At 35.7% G+C, this 15374-nt stretch overlaps 1 protein-coding gene across 1 annotated transcript in view; it reads left to right on the top strand.

Annotated features, from left to right (window-relative positions):
- The window catches only part of LOC146138124 (bromodomain and WD repeat-containing protein 3-like), a 62656-nt gene that overhangs the window by 18669 nt on the left and 28613 nt on the right, over positions 1-15374 (top strand). The window contains exons 6-14 of the mRNA XM_083393354.1: positions 4285-4365; positions 5075-5167; positions 5245-5430; positions 5903-6034; positions 6099-6254; positions 8701-8835; positions 9585-9713; positions 12872-13097; positions 14112-14225. Coding sequence (XP_083249480.1) covers positions 4285-4365; positions 5075-5167; positions 5245-5430; positions 5903-6034; positions 6099-6254; positions 8701-8835; positions 9585-9713; positions 12872-13097; positions 14112-14225 — 1252 coding nt within the window. The remainder of the gene's footprint in view (positions 1-4284; positions 4366-5074; positions 5168-5244; positions 5431-5902; positions 6035-6098; positions 6255-8700; positions 8836-9584; positions 9714-12871; positions 13098-14111; positions 14226-15374) is intronic.

Below are 15374 nucleotides of genomic sequence, written 5' to 3'. Positions count from 1 at the left end.
ACTTGAACATCTTAAACATGAAGTTGCAAGGTAAGAAACAAAACATATCTCAAATGGTGGGATGCGTTGAAGGTTTTCGCAAGAAACTTCTATTATTCAAGACTTCTTTGCAAAGAAATGATGCTACTCATTTTCCTTCATGCTGTGAATTACTTGGTGAAGAAAAAATATTGATTTCGTCACATTTTCCGAGAAAATATGTGACAATATTGACGAGTTTAGCAGCAGATTCGCTGACTTTGATTCACTGAAAGCAGAACTTTTCAATAATCCACTGGAAGTAGATACTGAGTCTCAACCGTCTTATGTCCAACAAGAATTATGTGAACTGCAATCTAATCCTTTTCTTTTGTCAAGAAAAAAGTAGCGTTGCGACACCTTTTAGAAACTTGTAAGCTACGAGCAGTTTCCACGCTTAAGAGAACTTTTACTGAAGATGTGTTCCATGTTTGGTAGTACCTACATTTGCGAAAGCACTTTCTCAATTATGAAGCGGATAAAAAGTGATGTATGAAACAGAATTGCTGATGAAATGCTGGATGCCTGCTTATGATTGTCGACAACTGAAATCAATGCTGACATTGAAGCAGTAATCAAAAGCAAGAAATAATAAATTGTTTGGTTATTTTGTTTGTGCTTTATCTATATTTCCCTAATGTAAAAAAACACCGCTCTTGGCTAATTTTTGGTAAACTCGCTTATTTAGTATAGAGTAAAACTTGCAGTTTATTGATTACTTTGGAGTTTCCCCGACTGCTGCCCGCAAGGCTTTCTCAATTTTTTTTGCGGCCCTTCATTCTGTCAACTTTGGACCACCCTGTCATAGATTCATCGAAATAATGCCTAAATCACACCTGAAACTGTAGGTAGAGACTATGGGATGATCGGGGGCCGTCTGTATGGCATCAACCGTTTTGCTGTCAACAGTTGGATCCCTAGTTTGAGCTGTTTTGACACCTGGTTTTTGGTGGCTGTTTGGGAATATTGGTGGGTAATGGGTGGGGTTAGAAAACGGGTTAGGTTTGAAATTATTAGGTTAGTTAGTGATGTACGTAGGCATAGGGGTGAGGTTCAGTGTTTGGTTAAAAGTTGTGTAGGCCTGATTCTGACCATTTTAGACTATTATGTATTTTTCATATTTTGGTCTTATTCCGAACTGTGTTTTATTCTGATATTGATGCTGTTCTAATTTCGGTCTTATGGCTGGAGTTGGCATAAAACTAGTATTAGTTAAATAGATATAAGTCAAAAGTTTATGGAATCTGTATGTACCTTTATTTGAAATATACATTTTATACTTTTATTAAAATTATTCTTGGAGGGATTTGGTTTGAACACCTTTTGCATTAAAGTAAGTTTTTGTTACGGATTTTAATAAATCTAAGTGTGCACCGCCTGATTTGGTTTGGTTTGCCCACTGCTGTAGTTTACATGTTAGATTGTTTTTATTATGCTTCGTTATTTTTTTTTTCCATCTTGAAGAAATCTAATTTACATTTTTTGGGCCACTATTTTTTTAATTTTGCGATATTTAAGCTATTTTAGTACACTAAATTTTTGATGAAATTGAGATTTTTTAAGAGAAAACAACAAAATTTAAAAAAAGGTCAAGAGTTGATATATAGGAAGTGGCTATTTTAAGTGTACTTCGAAACAAGCAACGTCTTGCTTAGTTGCTTGGTGCATTGCACATTCCAAAAGCCTCAGTCAATAAGAGAGAATTTAATAAAGCTAGCTACCATTGACTGGTACTCATCATGTGCGGTAATGACGTTGCAAATAGTTAGATATTGTTGCGTTGTCTCAGTGGCGTATTCAGGAGGAAGGTTGAGGTCGTTCAGACCTCTTTTTTTTTAAGTGATATCATTGTTTTTTTGTTCGTTTTGTCAGTGTTTAACTGCCTGAAGCGGCAATGTTTTAACGTAATTTGGTCAGGCGTCTTAAGCTAATGCAAACCAAAATCAAACGTAAAACACAGTTTTTCGTCTCTTTCGTTTGGGATGGCTGATTAGCAAGTGTGTATTCTACAATTGACAACGCTAAGTCCAGTCTTCCTTTTTTCTTCCTAAAAATGTTAAGTTAGGCGCAGCTAATGTTCCTCGCTGTTTGCTGTGTGCACTTATATCCGTTGTTGCATAACAACGGCATTTTTTCAAGCAGATTCTCTTAAAAGGTGTTTTAACTGTAACTGTTTTTTAAAGTCGCCTTTTTAATATATTAATAGGTATTGCTAAATTATTGTCTATAAGCATTGGTAAGACACTGTATTTAGTGTGCAATTGACGCAACTTAATTTTCCTTAAACGCAGCATCTTTTTCCTTTCACGCAGCATAATTTAGCTGACTTGGCATGCAGTCAGCATAGATGTTGCGAAAAAAAAAAAAAAAAATTATGGCATAATAACACCCGGGAAAAACGATCTTCCTTCAGTATTACAGGTGACAAAAGGTGTTATTGTAATACCGTAGCCCAGTAGATGGTACTTAACTGCACTGCTGATAGTCGAAAAATTATTCTACCAAAATCAATCACACATATTTCATGGCCTTTGTTTAGTTTTTTGCAGAAGTTAACAATTGCACAATATGCGGTTTGCAGTTTGCACCTGGCTGGAGTGTCGACGACGCACGTGTTCGCCTTTGCTGGACATTATTTTGCTGTTTCTGGATATTTTTTGCCTATTGGTCATCATCATTCATCATCATTACACTCACTATTTTATGACGCCATACCCATAACTATTTTATAACGTCATTATTGTTGACGTAAGATGGAAATGAGAAAATTCCCTAAATTGAAAATTGAGGACCTCAGTTTTTGCATTTCTGGTTTCGGCCCTGCATTTTCTAATGAAACAGTTCGATATTTTATTTTGCACACCGTAGAAACAACTACATGAGGCAGAACATTTTTGCTTTGGTTGACTCATTTGTCAAAGAAGAGACTGTAATAACTGCTTAGGTGTTTGAAGTAATAGGGCTCCAGCCACGCTCGAGTCCCAAAGAGGCTGAACGGCATGTGTAAAATTAATAATTCCTAATGTATTTATAATGCATTGCGTCCATCGTGAAAATTTAGCTTCCACAAGCTTTTAACCAAATTGGGAAATGTCATGGAGGATGTAATTCTTGTTGTCATCTTCATAAAGTCTTAAAGCTCTTGAATGTTAAAAGAAATGTGCGAACATTTTAATACTCAGCTGAATACAAACATTTGTTATAATTTTCTGAAGGTAGATGGTTATCGCGTGACAAAGTTTTAGAAAGATTTGTGGAACTTTACAAGGAAGTTTAAGAAACATCCCACCTTTGTGTTGTTTTGATTTACTTTTCGGTCACGTTAACTGAAGATAATACCAGTTTGTATTGAAACGTCTTAATCAAGGTCGTGTCGATCAACTTACGTCTTAATCAAGGTCGTGTCGATCAAATTTTTTTATAAAAAGCTTTTTGTTGATCAAAATTAGCCTTTGTTTGTAGTCTGTCTTTCTGATATATTTTCGTAGTAGGGCAGAACACAATGTTGGTTGATGTATCTGAAAAGCCTATTGCATTTCGGAAGAGGCTGAAGGTATAGGAAAGTGTCGATATTTTTTTTTGATGACTGGCTGTAGGCTTTAAACAATTTGCCCCCCCCCCCCCCATGTAGGCTGGGAACAATTTGTATCCTTCATTCATGTTTCAGAAAAATGAGTAACATTTGAGGGCTCTGAAGTCAAAATGGTTTAAAACAACAGTTTGACTTAAGAGTTTAACTCCTGAGCCAGAAAAATATAGTCAGGGTTGACCCCTGTCCAGGGGCGTATCCAGAAATCCAAAAAGGGGGTCCCAAATTTTCAAATTAGGGAATTCCCCGTTTTTCCGTCTGATGTAAATGATGTGGGTATGGCGTCATAAAATAGCAATTGTAATGACGTCATTGATAATAAAAAATTTAATCAGAAACAGCTAATTACCGGACCCACCCCCCCCCTCCTGGATACGCCACTGTCTGTGTCTCTAGTGCGAAGTCAGCCAAATTTACTCTCATTAAGTCATTAGCCCTGACTTTAAAATCCTGTAACTCAATTATGCATGCAACTAAAATAGGTTGAAAATTTGGAAATTCACCCATAGCAAGGTGACACTCTAAATATGTTAAATTTGTTTTGCATAGTTTCACAAAACACCCTAACCCCTTGAAAACATGCCCACTGACAAACTACCACCCGGCAACTCTTATAAGATGTATGTACAACATCTGCTACCTGTGCTTTTACACAATGTTTTGTTTTCTGTTTGAAGGTTATAAGAGTTTGGGATCTGAAAACTGCCGCACCAGTGGCTCTACTACATGGGCATTCAGCAACTCTTACTTCATTAGAGGTAAAGTCTTAAACATTTTCAAGAATGTTTTTTTTCTTGTTTTTATTGAAGGGGGCTGGGGAGTGTTGTGGCTCAGACCCCTTCCCCTTTTGTAAGTGCTATCGTCATTTTTTGTTCAGTTGTCAGGGTTTTCAGGGTTCAACTCACAAGCCCCAATGTTTTAATGTAATTGGGCCACACATCTTAAGCCAATGTGAAACCAAAATCAAAAGCACCTTGGTTGACCGTGATGCAGGATATTTTTGCTCTTATGCCTTTCTCTGATCGTTCAGGTTGGCTGATCAGAAGTTGTGTATTCGACACATCAGCATAAATAGAATAGTTTATACCGTACGCAGAACGAAGTTTCTAAACCTTTTTTGCGGCAACCCAAATACTAAGTATAAGTATAGCAGTGAAGCTTTGGCGACCCAATTATCTTAACTGAACTTTTTGCAAGCTTAAAGTGAATAAAGAAGAAATGAGTCAGTAGCATTGATAAAGTCAATTTTAGTGAATATGGGTCATGTTTTCGTATTGCTTTGGCAATTTTTTGTTTAAATTTTGGAAAAATCTGGCTGAGAATCAATTTTAGTAAATCTAGCCGTATAAAAGTACTTTATGTGGTACCCTAACCAGCCGATATAAAGGTGTTGTTTAAAGATACCTTGAATTTGTGCAATTTGCCTCTGCTTTAACAATACTACTTTCATTCATTTTTTGTGTACAGTTCAGCCCAGTGATTCATGGTGATTCAGGATATCTTATTTCAACTGGCCGGGATGGTAATGTTTGTTTTTGGCAATGGAACATTAATACTAAAGTAAGCATTGTCTTTTCATGTGATTGATTAATTATTTGTTTAGTTTAAATATCAAAACTCTGTATAAAAATATTTAGGAGTTTTGTAAACAGCCTGTTAAGTTTCTGGAAAGAAGTCGCCCTGGTGTTTCTATGCTTTGTGCATCTTGGAGTAGTGGTGGAAGGTTTGCGGTGGTTGGTGGATCAGATTCAATTATCCATATCTATTTTATTGAACCTGGGCGTGATGATCCTTGGAAACTCACAGAGTTGAATTTTCACAATGTATGTATAACTACCAATTAAGAGTAATGTAAGTAGGTTTATAAACCTCAAGACCAATAAAAACTTTTTCAAGTAATGTTGTTGGCAACTATTCAACAACTTTTTTGTAATCTTATATTTTTATAGAAATTACATTATACAAAACTTAATACGGTAATTGTTTGCTTTTTAAAAAAAAAAAGATTTGAAAAATATTTTTTGGGGTTAACAACTTTAATTGAGTAACTTTTCTAAAAAATTTGCCTGGTACTTTTTTTAAAAAATTGCCTGGTGGACCCTTTGCAATTATTTTAATATTTCGCAGCCCTAACTAATGTTTAAAAACTTTCGAAGCCCAATAATGAAAAACATATAGACTTAATCCCTTTGCGGACCCTCGGGAACTGCTTTACAGACCCCAGTTTGGGAACCGCTGATCTAGAGAGTTTTTCTCCATTTTACCATCATTTAAACTATTATAATGGTATTTTAGGACAAAGTTGACAGTATACGATTTTCTCATCAAGGATTGAAGTTTGCGAGTGGCTCATGTGATGGGACTGCAAGAGTGTGGACTTTTTGTAACAATGCATGGAGCTCAATATCTATTGATATTTCAAAAAATGTAGTTTTTTTGTTTGCCATTCACAAATTTAGTTATAATTTTAATTATCTTATTTGATTTGAAGGATAATAGTTCGGTTTCTCAGGATGATAGCTCTGTGAAAATCAAAGTGGTTATGGTTGCCTGGGACTGTTTTGATGTTTATGTTGTTACGTCGCTTACTGATTTTTCTATCAAGGTATGGAGATATGACAGTGGGAGATTAGTCAGCATTTTGCATGTAAGTATCTGTTTGAAAAAAAGTCAGATTACAGTATCAGACAAAAAAGCAGTTAATATTCCAAAGTATGCACAGTGTTTACACGTTTTTGCATCTATATAATCTAGTTTATTATATGGGCCGAAAATTTATTTTCGGGACATAGCTTGTTTTTGCCGTTATTCTTTTTTGGTTTCCTATGGTATGTTTCAGACCGATTTTTGTCCGAAGCTTTATAGAAAAATAGACATCGTAGAACCTTCAAGTTTTCAGACATGGCATAGAGTGGTATGTAGGTGCTTTGTAAAAGTTTATGAGGCTGCACCCCCAGGGGCCTTTGCTTGGGGGGTAAAAACCTGAAATATTGCGTTTTAGCACTTTGTAGCTAACGACTGCCATCTAGCAGCAGAAAAGCTTTCATACAGAATTCGTTCATATTCGCTTGCTTTGTCCAGCTTGTGAAGTGACGAAGCGACTGACCGCCTGGTGCGCTTTATTGTCCCGCGCGTGAGACTTTCATTGTGCGAAGTGGCACGTCCTAAACTGGGCTTGTGCGACTTGCATTTTAAAACGAGGCTTCTCTTTAGTAAAATTACTTAATGCTGTTAAGAAACAACTTATTTTACCGCCGCAAATTTAAATGCGAAATCTGGTGGCAACTCTAATCCAACATATCAACACCAGGCCTACACAACTTAAAATTGTGTGTTGATATGTTGGATTGGAGTAGCATACTATACAGGTGCAAATAGCAAATATTCTCCAAATCCGAATTTTCCAATATTCTCCAAATCGTATTTCATTGTATTGTCGCGGTAATACACAAAGAGGTAAGGCCGTGAATAAAGTTTCACCCACCGTACAATTAACGGAGGAAAGCATTGCGAGTAGAGATGTTCAAAGCAGAATATTGGCGACTCATTTATAATGCTTGCTTTCAATGCGGCGTTAGCTTTTTTCGGGAGACCAATAACTTCGCGATAAGCTTCGCCTAATAATCAAGTGTCAATAGGGTGTATTTACCGCCGCAAATTTCAATGTGAAATCTTGAGGCAGTCTACGCCTCTCTGTTAGCACCTGTTGTGCATCTTGCTCCAACCAGCATACCAACATCAGGCCTAAACATCTAGCAAAACTTTCGATTTAATAGTTTGCGTATTGAGCACATAATAGTGCTTTTCATATTGTTTGAAACTACAGATTTAAAGCCTGTTTTAACAGTGATTGCTCGGACCAAGCCATGGTAAAAATTTACCGAGTAAAAGCAAAAGTATAGCAAACCATAGGCGTTAAACTATTTTTAGTATTTAAGAGAATGATAATATTTGATTTTCAAACACGTAAGCTGGTCAAAATGTAATAAAATGGCCATACGCATTATCTACGTAAATTTTATTTATTAAATATATGTTTCGATCATTCCCCAAATACTACGCCATATTTGAACCCCTTTCGCATCAAAGGCATAAGTTAAGTGGGGAAGTTTTCGGCCCATATCTGTTTTTGCTTGCAGAAACAAGTTAAGGAAAATGAAAAACAAAATATATAATATAATGTACACAATATAAAATATTAAAAAAAAAAATTAAAAAAAAAAAAAAATTAAAAAAAAAAAAAATTAAAATAAAGTAAAAATTGAAAATAAACACTAAGCCCTAAAAATATACTCCCTGACAAAATATACAACAACTGCAGCCCCGTCTAGTTTCTATTGATTTAGCTGTTTTGTTAATGAAATGATGGACAGCAATGTTTCTATTTATTTAAAACCTACTAATCGATCTTCATTATACTGCTAAGGTTGTAGCGCAAGTTCTTGATTGTGTTGTGGTAACCTGCCGTATTAAAACTACCATTTACAATCACAAATAAATTGGCAAATAAGAGTATATTAAATTAAAATATGTTAGTGTTGATAACACAATGCCAATACTAAAATACACATAAAACAACCAAATTATAGCTCGGGACTCATTTAAAGAAATTTCAGACCAGGAAAATCATGCTAATTACCTAGAATATCTGGTTAAATAGAAATGCATCACAATCTTACATATCCATTCAACACCCCCTGTCCCCCTATTTATAAAATTTGACTCTCTGGTATAGTGGGGGTTTACACATGGGGATTTATTACATTGCCATGTTGGCATAGTTGTGCATGAGTGGACTGATATTAGGCCTGGAATTTTTGCAGTATGATCTGACATTTGGGCAATAGTCCCGCTATAGTGGCATTAAGCAGAAGCAAACCTTCAAGCTTTTAGGATTTATCAACTAGCAAGGCTGGCAATAAATTTCTTCGGATGGCAATGAATTTCTTGGTAACTGTTGCTCTTTATGTCGGAACAAACTTAATTAAATTATTTTAGACACAATCAGCGGACGTGGTTAAACGTGGGCGATGCCAGGTATTTTATAGCATTTTAAACTCTTTGTGCATAATCAAATTTTGTCTTATCTTTAGGGTCACACAGAAGAAGCTTTTTGCCTAGAAGCACATCCAACAGATGGAAGAATTTTGCTAAGTGCTGGTCATGATGGACATATTATTTTATGGGATTTACTGTCTGGAAACCCAATTACAAAATTTTATAATAGTGTAAGATGAACGTATGGTTGTTTGCAACATTTTTCGTGTGTAGTTTATTTTTCGGAGCAATTTTAATGTTTTTATAGACTATTTAATAGGTCAGTGGTTCTCAAACTGGGGTCCGCGAGACAATTTACTGGGACCGTGAAGCACCTAACAAAACTACAACACGACGCTCCTGAAGAAGAATTTTTCTTGCAATCAAATCTTCAGGCAACTTATGTTTCCAAACCAAGCTGATTATTATAATTAGTTGTTCATTCACGTTATTGCCCGTTTTAAGTTGAATTGTCCATTATGACGTCATAATGTTGCGTTTTGCTAATGAGAATTACGTTTTTACAGTTTGCTGCGCTGACACTGTGGGTGGTACCTGTATGGTCAGTCGGTCACGGTTTTAAAACTGTTCGTGATTGCTTCACTAAAATAAAGTGATTCGTTAGAGGTTAACATAGCCGAGCATAAAGTAAAGAAGCAAGTGCACCCGTCCCATTGATACCATTAAAAACAACGTGTTGTTTTGAGTTTATTAGGTATATTTTTAAGAGACCGTGAGCAATTACAAAAAAATGCTGGGGGACTGTTTCATAATTTTTTTTAAAAAGTTTGAGAACCACTGAATTAGGTGACGTGTAATTTTATTTAATCTGTCAACTGTAAAACATCTGGTCACAAAAACTAATCTAGATTAGTTTATGTTTTTAAGTTTTATTAGAACATTTAGATTTTGTATAAGTTTATTTACCATCATTGTTTAGTTGGTTGGACAAGGACATGGTGCCATATTTGATGCAAAGTTTTCTCCAACTGGTTGCCATGTGGTTTGTACAGACTCACACGGACATTTAATCATCTTGGGTTATGATAATGTTGAAAAGTACAAAAAGGTTAGTTCTGCATTTAAAAATAAAACTAAAGTTTCAGGGCAGTTTTAGCGAATTGATGACTTGAATAACATTACAACTCTTTACTTTTGCATATCATCACAGAAACAAAACATTGTTTTTTTTGTCATAGTAGTATGTTCTTTATTTGTAATATGTGCTAGACGACTGTGTGCTTAATCATGCAATAAAGTGATAAAGGTTTAGTGCAGTGATTCGCAATCTGAGGGCCATTGACCCCCAGTATTATTTTAGCAAATCACCTATAGTATATTACATCTGGCATAAAACTAACATGTTGACGTAGTCAACTAGGCGAATAACTTTTCTGAATTTTTTTGTTAAAATACATTTCGGAAAAGTAGGTTCTTTGCCTTATGTTTAGTTGTTTTATGCCTGCCTTGCAAAGAAATAATTTAGTATCATTTAGAGCCGTTTCTCAACCGTGGCCCTCGCTCCCCTTGGTGGGGCCACGGAGCGGTAATTGGGGGGCCACGGGCATAAGCGTAGCCAAGGGGTGACAGGGGCCATATCTTCCCCCCGAAAATGATAAATATTCTCCTAATAATTAATTTTTTGGTAACATTTATGAGCAGTTCTACAACAATAACAGGCATGCCACACCTTCAATTGTCATACACTGTTAGGTCACAGATGATGCAGTTATTATATTTGCTGTACTTAGTAATGTAGCTTTAATTTTTTTAGTCATTTTGTTTTTGCTATTTGAATGTTTTTTGAGTATTGCGCTAAAACTCAGTTAGTTACTGCTCAAAACGGTTTGAGCTATCATATTTATTTGTCTTCTACGGCAGTTGATACAATAGCAAAAGCGATCAAGTGATGCCTCACTGGCGGGAAGCGACGAATAGACTTTTAATCGTAGTGTCATTACTAATTCGTTGTAAATAGTTATTTGTTTATGTTTTATATGAAGTCAATTTATCGTTGTGAGGTATCAGCTTTAGCCTCAACTTATTACCTACTCAGCGTGAATTGTCTTTTTCTGCATCAATAGGCGGTGTACCAAACCAAATGCATTCACTAGTTCAAGTTCAAAATATTTGACCACACAAAACATTTTAGGCTACGCCACTAGCCACGGGCACAACTCTCCAGCTAGCTAGGTATTGCAAAACCAAAATGTTACCACTTTCATCAATTGCCAGTTATTATGACTGTAGAACTTTCTTGTAACGTTTTGTAACTCATTTTTCAGAAACGTTCTTTGACGCGTCAGAATAGGAATGTTCAAAACTAGAATATTGGATCCTTTTTATTTGTTCATCACGGAAAGTTACGCCTAATCCTACGTACGTTTGGATAAAGGCCTGTCGCTGTGGCGAAACAACTGTGCTGCGTTATATGTAGCCATGTAGTGTGGCGTCAGCGTTTTTTCGGGCGGCCAATTACTTGCCGATAATAATTAAATTATAGACCAAATGCCCTTGAGCGAGACCTAATGTGTAATGCCAGGTGCAGAGAGTTCGCAATGAATGACGAATTAGTTAACTTGAATTAAAATAACTTATTAATTAAATTTTTGAGAAACTAAATGCATTTATTGATGAATGGCTGTATTTTTGTTATTAACGTGGAGAAGTAACAACACGTAAATTCAATGCTAGGTATTTATTAAGCAGGGAGCCACAAGGGGTAAGAGCCTTTTAAAGGGGGCCACAAAGCATAAAGGCGAGAAGGAAAGCATGGTGATGTAAAATGCTTTCCTAGTCCTTTCAGAAATAATGCTATACATACAGGCACCACAAAAATATTGCGACTCAGTTCCTTTTTTTAAAAAGTAGAAGTATTTTTCATTGATATATCCAAACCAGTGGTTCTTAACTGGAGGGTGTCAAGCAGGGTGTGCAAGCCCCACTACTCCATTATTTACCTTTTTACAATTTCATTGGTTCTATGTTGCGTTTTTTGTTTTGTTAATTCTGCTTTAATGCTGTCTAAATGCATCAAAATGACACATGTGTGGATAAGTAACTGAATTTTTTGTGATTTGTGAGCTTTTGAGCTATAATGTTGTAATAGTTTCCCGGTTCTTGAAAATTTGCTACTTATTATGTTCAGTTTGATACTTTTTATTTTTGGACATTTGCTACAAGTTAAAACGAGTTCTGTTTCAAACGAAGGAATTTACAGCATTACCAATTGCATTAAATCAAGTTTTTGTGTGGGGAAATCAATAATAAGTTTATTATGACCGTTATGGGATATATTTAGTCAGAATAGTATGATATGGTTGATAGAGATCTAAGTTCTGCACAGGAGACCATGCCACCCTCAACAATCTGTGTTTAAGTTTAACACAACATTTTGCGCGGTGTGCGCGATTCGTATATCACAATTGGTTAGCACCGGGGAAGTTTTTGCGCAAATTTTTATTGTTATTTGCAGTATGGTCATTATATTGTGTATCATCACACCTTTTAAAACACAATAACACAATGTTTAATTTTTGCTTCGGACAACATTTTTAAGTGGTTTCTATGCAGCCTTATAAAACCAGCTCGATGTAAACCAATATGTCAAGCAGAAGCAATTTGGCCAATGCATCAGGCCTCTTATATTAAAGTTTACTTTTCAAATTCAAATTTACCCAATTCAAACCAAATAAACGCGATTAAGACTAAACTTTCGTATTTCCATGTTGTCTCACTGATATGTAATCGAAAAAGGCCAAATCGCAGGGCAATTACCAAAGGGGGCGGTAAAAGGTTAAGAACCACTAATCTAAACAAATGAAAGAAAATAAGGAAAGAAAAATCAGGAAAGATTGATTTTATGCAAAATCGCTATTGTTATATACATAGTTTTAAACTTATGTGTTTCATCTTATTATTTTTTTGGTGGTGAGTTCCTTTTTACCCTGCATTTCATGGTTGGTTGAAGAGTCTACTCCCCTGCAGAATGCACATGTTGCTCACTCTTGTGTTTTGCTAGCGTCCCTATATTTTATTAGTTTATGCACAGTAATTATTGGTTTATGGTGTTTGCTTTTTGCACCCTATTAAACTGTGTGTGTGTTTTTTCTGTGTAAAACTTATCTCAACCCTCAGATTAATTATTTTTGGCGAATAAAAGAACCACTCCATTTAATGTGCTAGCGATGAATTTTTCCTTTGTGACATGAGATGTATTAATTTTAGGTACCCGATGAACAATTTTTTCATACCGACTATCGACCTCTAATTCATGATTCATTTGGAGCAATTTTGGATGAACAAACACAACAGGCGCCACATAGAATGCCACCACCTTTTTTAGTGGATGTGGATGGCAATCCTCACCCAGCTCATTTTCAGCGATTGGTACCTGGTAGAGAAAATTTAGCAAGTAATCTGTTAGTCCCGATTGTCGCTGTTGCTGAAAATGGTGAGGGTTTTTTGCCTATTTCAGTTATATGGTATAGGTCAGGGGTCGGCAACCTTTCGTATGGAGTATCGTAGTTTATGAATATTTTCAAATATGAACAACTAGTGTGCCAAACATTTTTTATGTTTGGTTTTGCACTGGCAAGCAGGGCTCTGGAGTGGGATAAAAACAACCAGAGTCCGACACCCGGCCAAATGTGCAATTTCATCATGTCCCAAGTCCGCCTCAGACTCTACTACAGCCTGTATTTCAAAACCAAATATTTTAAAGTAAGGATGGCAATCCACTCGTAGGGGTTATTGAAAATATGCCACCATTGGCCATTCCACCTTTACAAATTTATAGTTTGCTGCCTTATCACGTACGAAAATTGGTACTGCGCATGCGCACACGTCGGACGGTAGTTTTACCTAGTCTTACTCGAGGCCCGAGTCCGAATTTGCAGCCCTGCTGTGATCATCTAATTTATGTATCTTGGGGGCACCATTAAACCTAGTTCCATAAAAATACTCTAACCCACTGAAAAAAAACTGTCACGAACACAATACTGTGCTCGCTATTTTTGAATATACTTCAACGCTTTTCAGCCAATACCTAGAAGTGTTAACTATCAGTTTCGTTTTTAGTTTTGTTTCTTTGTCGCACAAAAACTCACATGCTGAATGCCCTGCTTTAACCACTGTAACCATCACATTTACCGCCCAGAAAAAATAATGTTAATACAACAGTTACGACCTGACACGAACTGGAAATGTGTGCAACCATTTAGTTAGCGCTAGGGTTAGTCATGTAATAATAAAGTTAATGATATAGTAGTGATGTAATGGTTGCGCTTTCTAAAAGTGGTATAACATGACATGAATTAATTAGGCATGCCCGAAAAAATCATCTCAGTGACACGCGTACCAGGGGTTGCCGACCACTGGTATAGGTAGTGCATCATATATCAAATCACATTTTTATTTTAGATATAAGACAGAGTTTAATGCTTCTTGTTTAACATTTGTTTTTTAGGATTGTCAGAAGTGATTGACATGGAAGGACATCCAACTGATGAAGAAAATGCCCATTTCTTTGCTCCAGAAAATGCCCATTCTTCGTCACACTATTCTAGTCTTGAAGCACATGGTAAGTTACTAAATTATAAAAAATGTTTAATTGAAGCACAATTTATATCGTTACTACTCTAAAAAAAAAAAATTCAGCTATTAATTAGACTATTTCTGCTTTTTAAAAGGGTTATCTGCAAGTAATTGGCATGCCGAAAATTATGCTGATGCAGCACTACATTCAGAAAAGGCACTATAAATATTTTGCCACAGCAACATTTGTAATAACTTTTCCACTAGCATATGTAATAAATCAAAAGGATTTCACCGAGCCTTTATTGGCGATAGTGGAGATCATTCATTTAATGTATTTTGTGTATTCAAATATTGATTTTAGATTTTTCAGATTTTTTTTTGTAAATAAATACATTATGGACTATGCTGAAGTACAGCCTGTGGGATTGGGGGTTCACAGGTCTGCTATGGGTTTTCTTGAGTTGTGGAATATCCATTCACGCGCCAGCACAATGAACGTAAAAACTGACGTTCTAATACCGATAAGCTATCGCGCGCTCTTACACCAATGATCGTTGGTGCGAGTTTTTTAATCGCATGAATTGTTATTTGTTGATTTATAAGGAATCTGTTTTACATGCAACGTCAGTATCCGGATGAAGACGTTCTGTATAGCACGTCGCCAAGTCGCCAGCTTTCTGCCAAACTGCATAAAAACATTAAGAAGTATACTTTCATTTATAATGACTTCCAACAGAAATCATTAATTTAAGAATATTCTTTTATAGTTTGGGATACATTTTTTTGTTATTCATAGTTGAAAATGCTTTTTGGGTTATCCTTTTTTATCAGGGTTTAGTAACCTTTATTATGGTTGTCGCCCACTTTTGTTTAAAAATATTCTGTGGCTCACTTCTTAAAGTTCTGCTTAAATTGGGTATAATTAACTGAAATGTGGAAGAAACCAAGACTAACTTCAAAGTGTGAAAAGAAAAAGAACATTTTATAATAACTCACAGAACACAACTACTAATGCAAAGCTTGAAATATGTTTTCTTTGCAAGTAGAGATATTCAATGTTCAATGCATGACAATGCACATATCAAGACATTTTCCACATTCATGGTCTTTCTAAATTTTTTTTTGTCACAAATTAAACTATTGTAGACCTTTTGTGCTGAACTAATGCATTTGGCCGTGGAAATCGCCGTTC

Source organism: Ascidiella aspersa, chromosome 7, assembly GCF_963924565.1.
Source record: "Ascidiella aspersa chromosome 7, kaAscAspe10.2, whole genome shotgun sequence".
NCBI lineage: Eukaryota > Metazoa > Chordata > Ascidiacea > Phlebobranchia > Ascidiidae > Ascidiella > Ascidiella aspersa.
The sequence above is the reverse complement of the archived record's forward strand: the minus strand, read 5'-3'. Positions and strand labels throughout refer to the sequence as shown.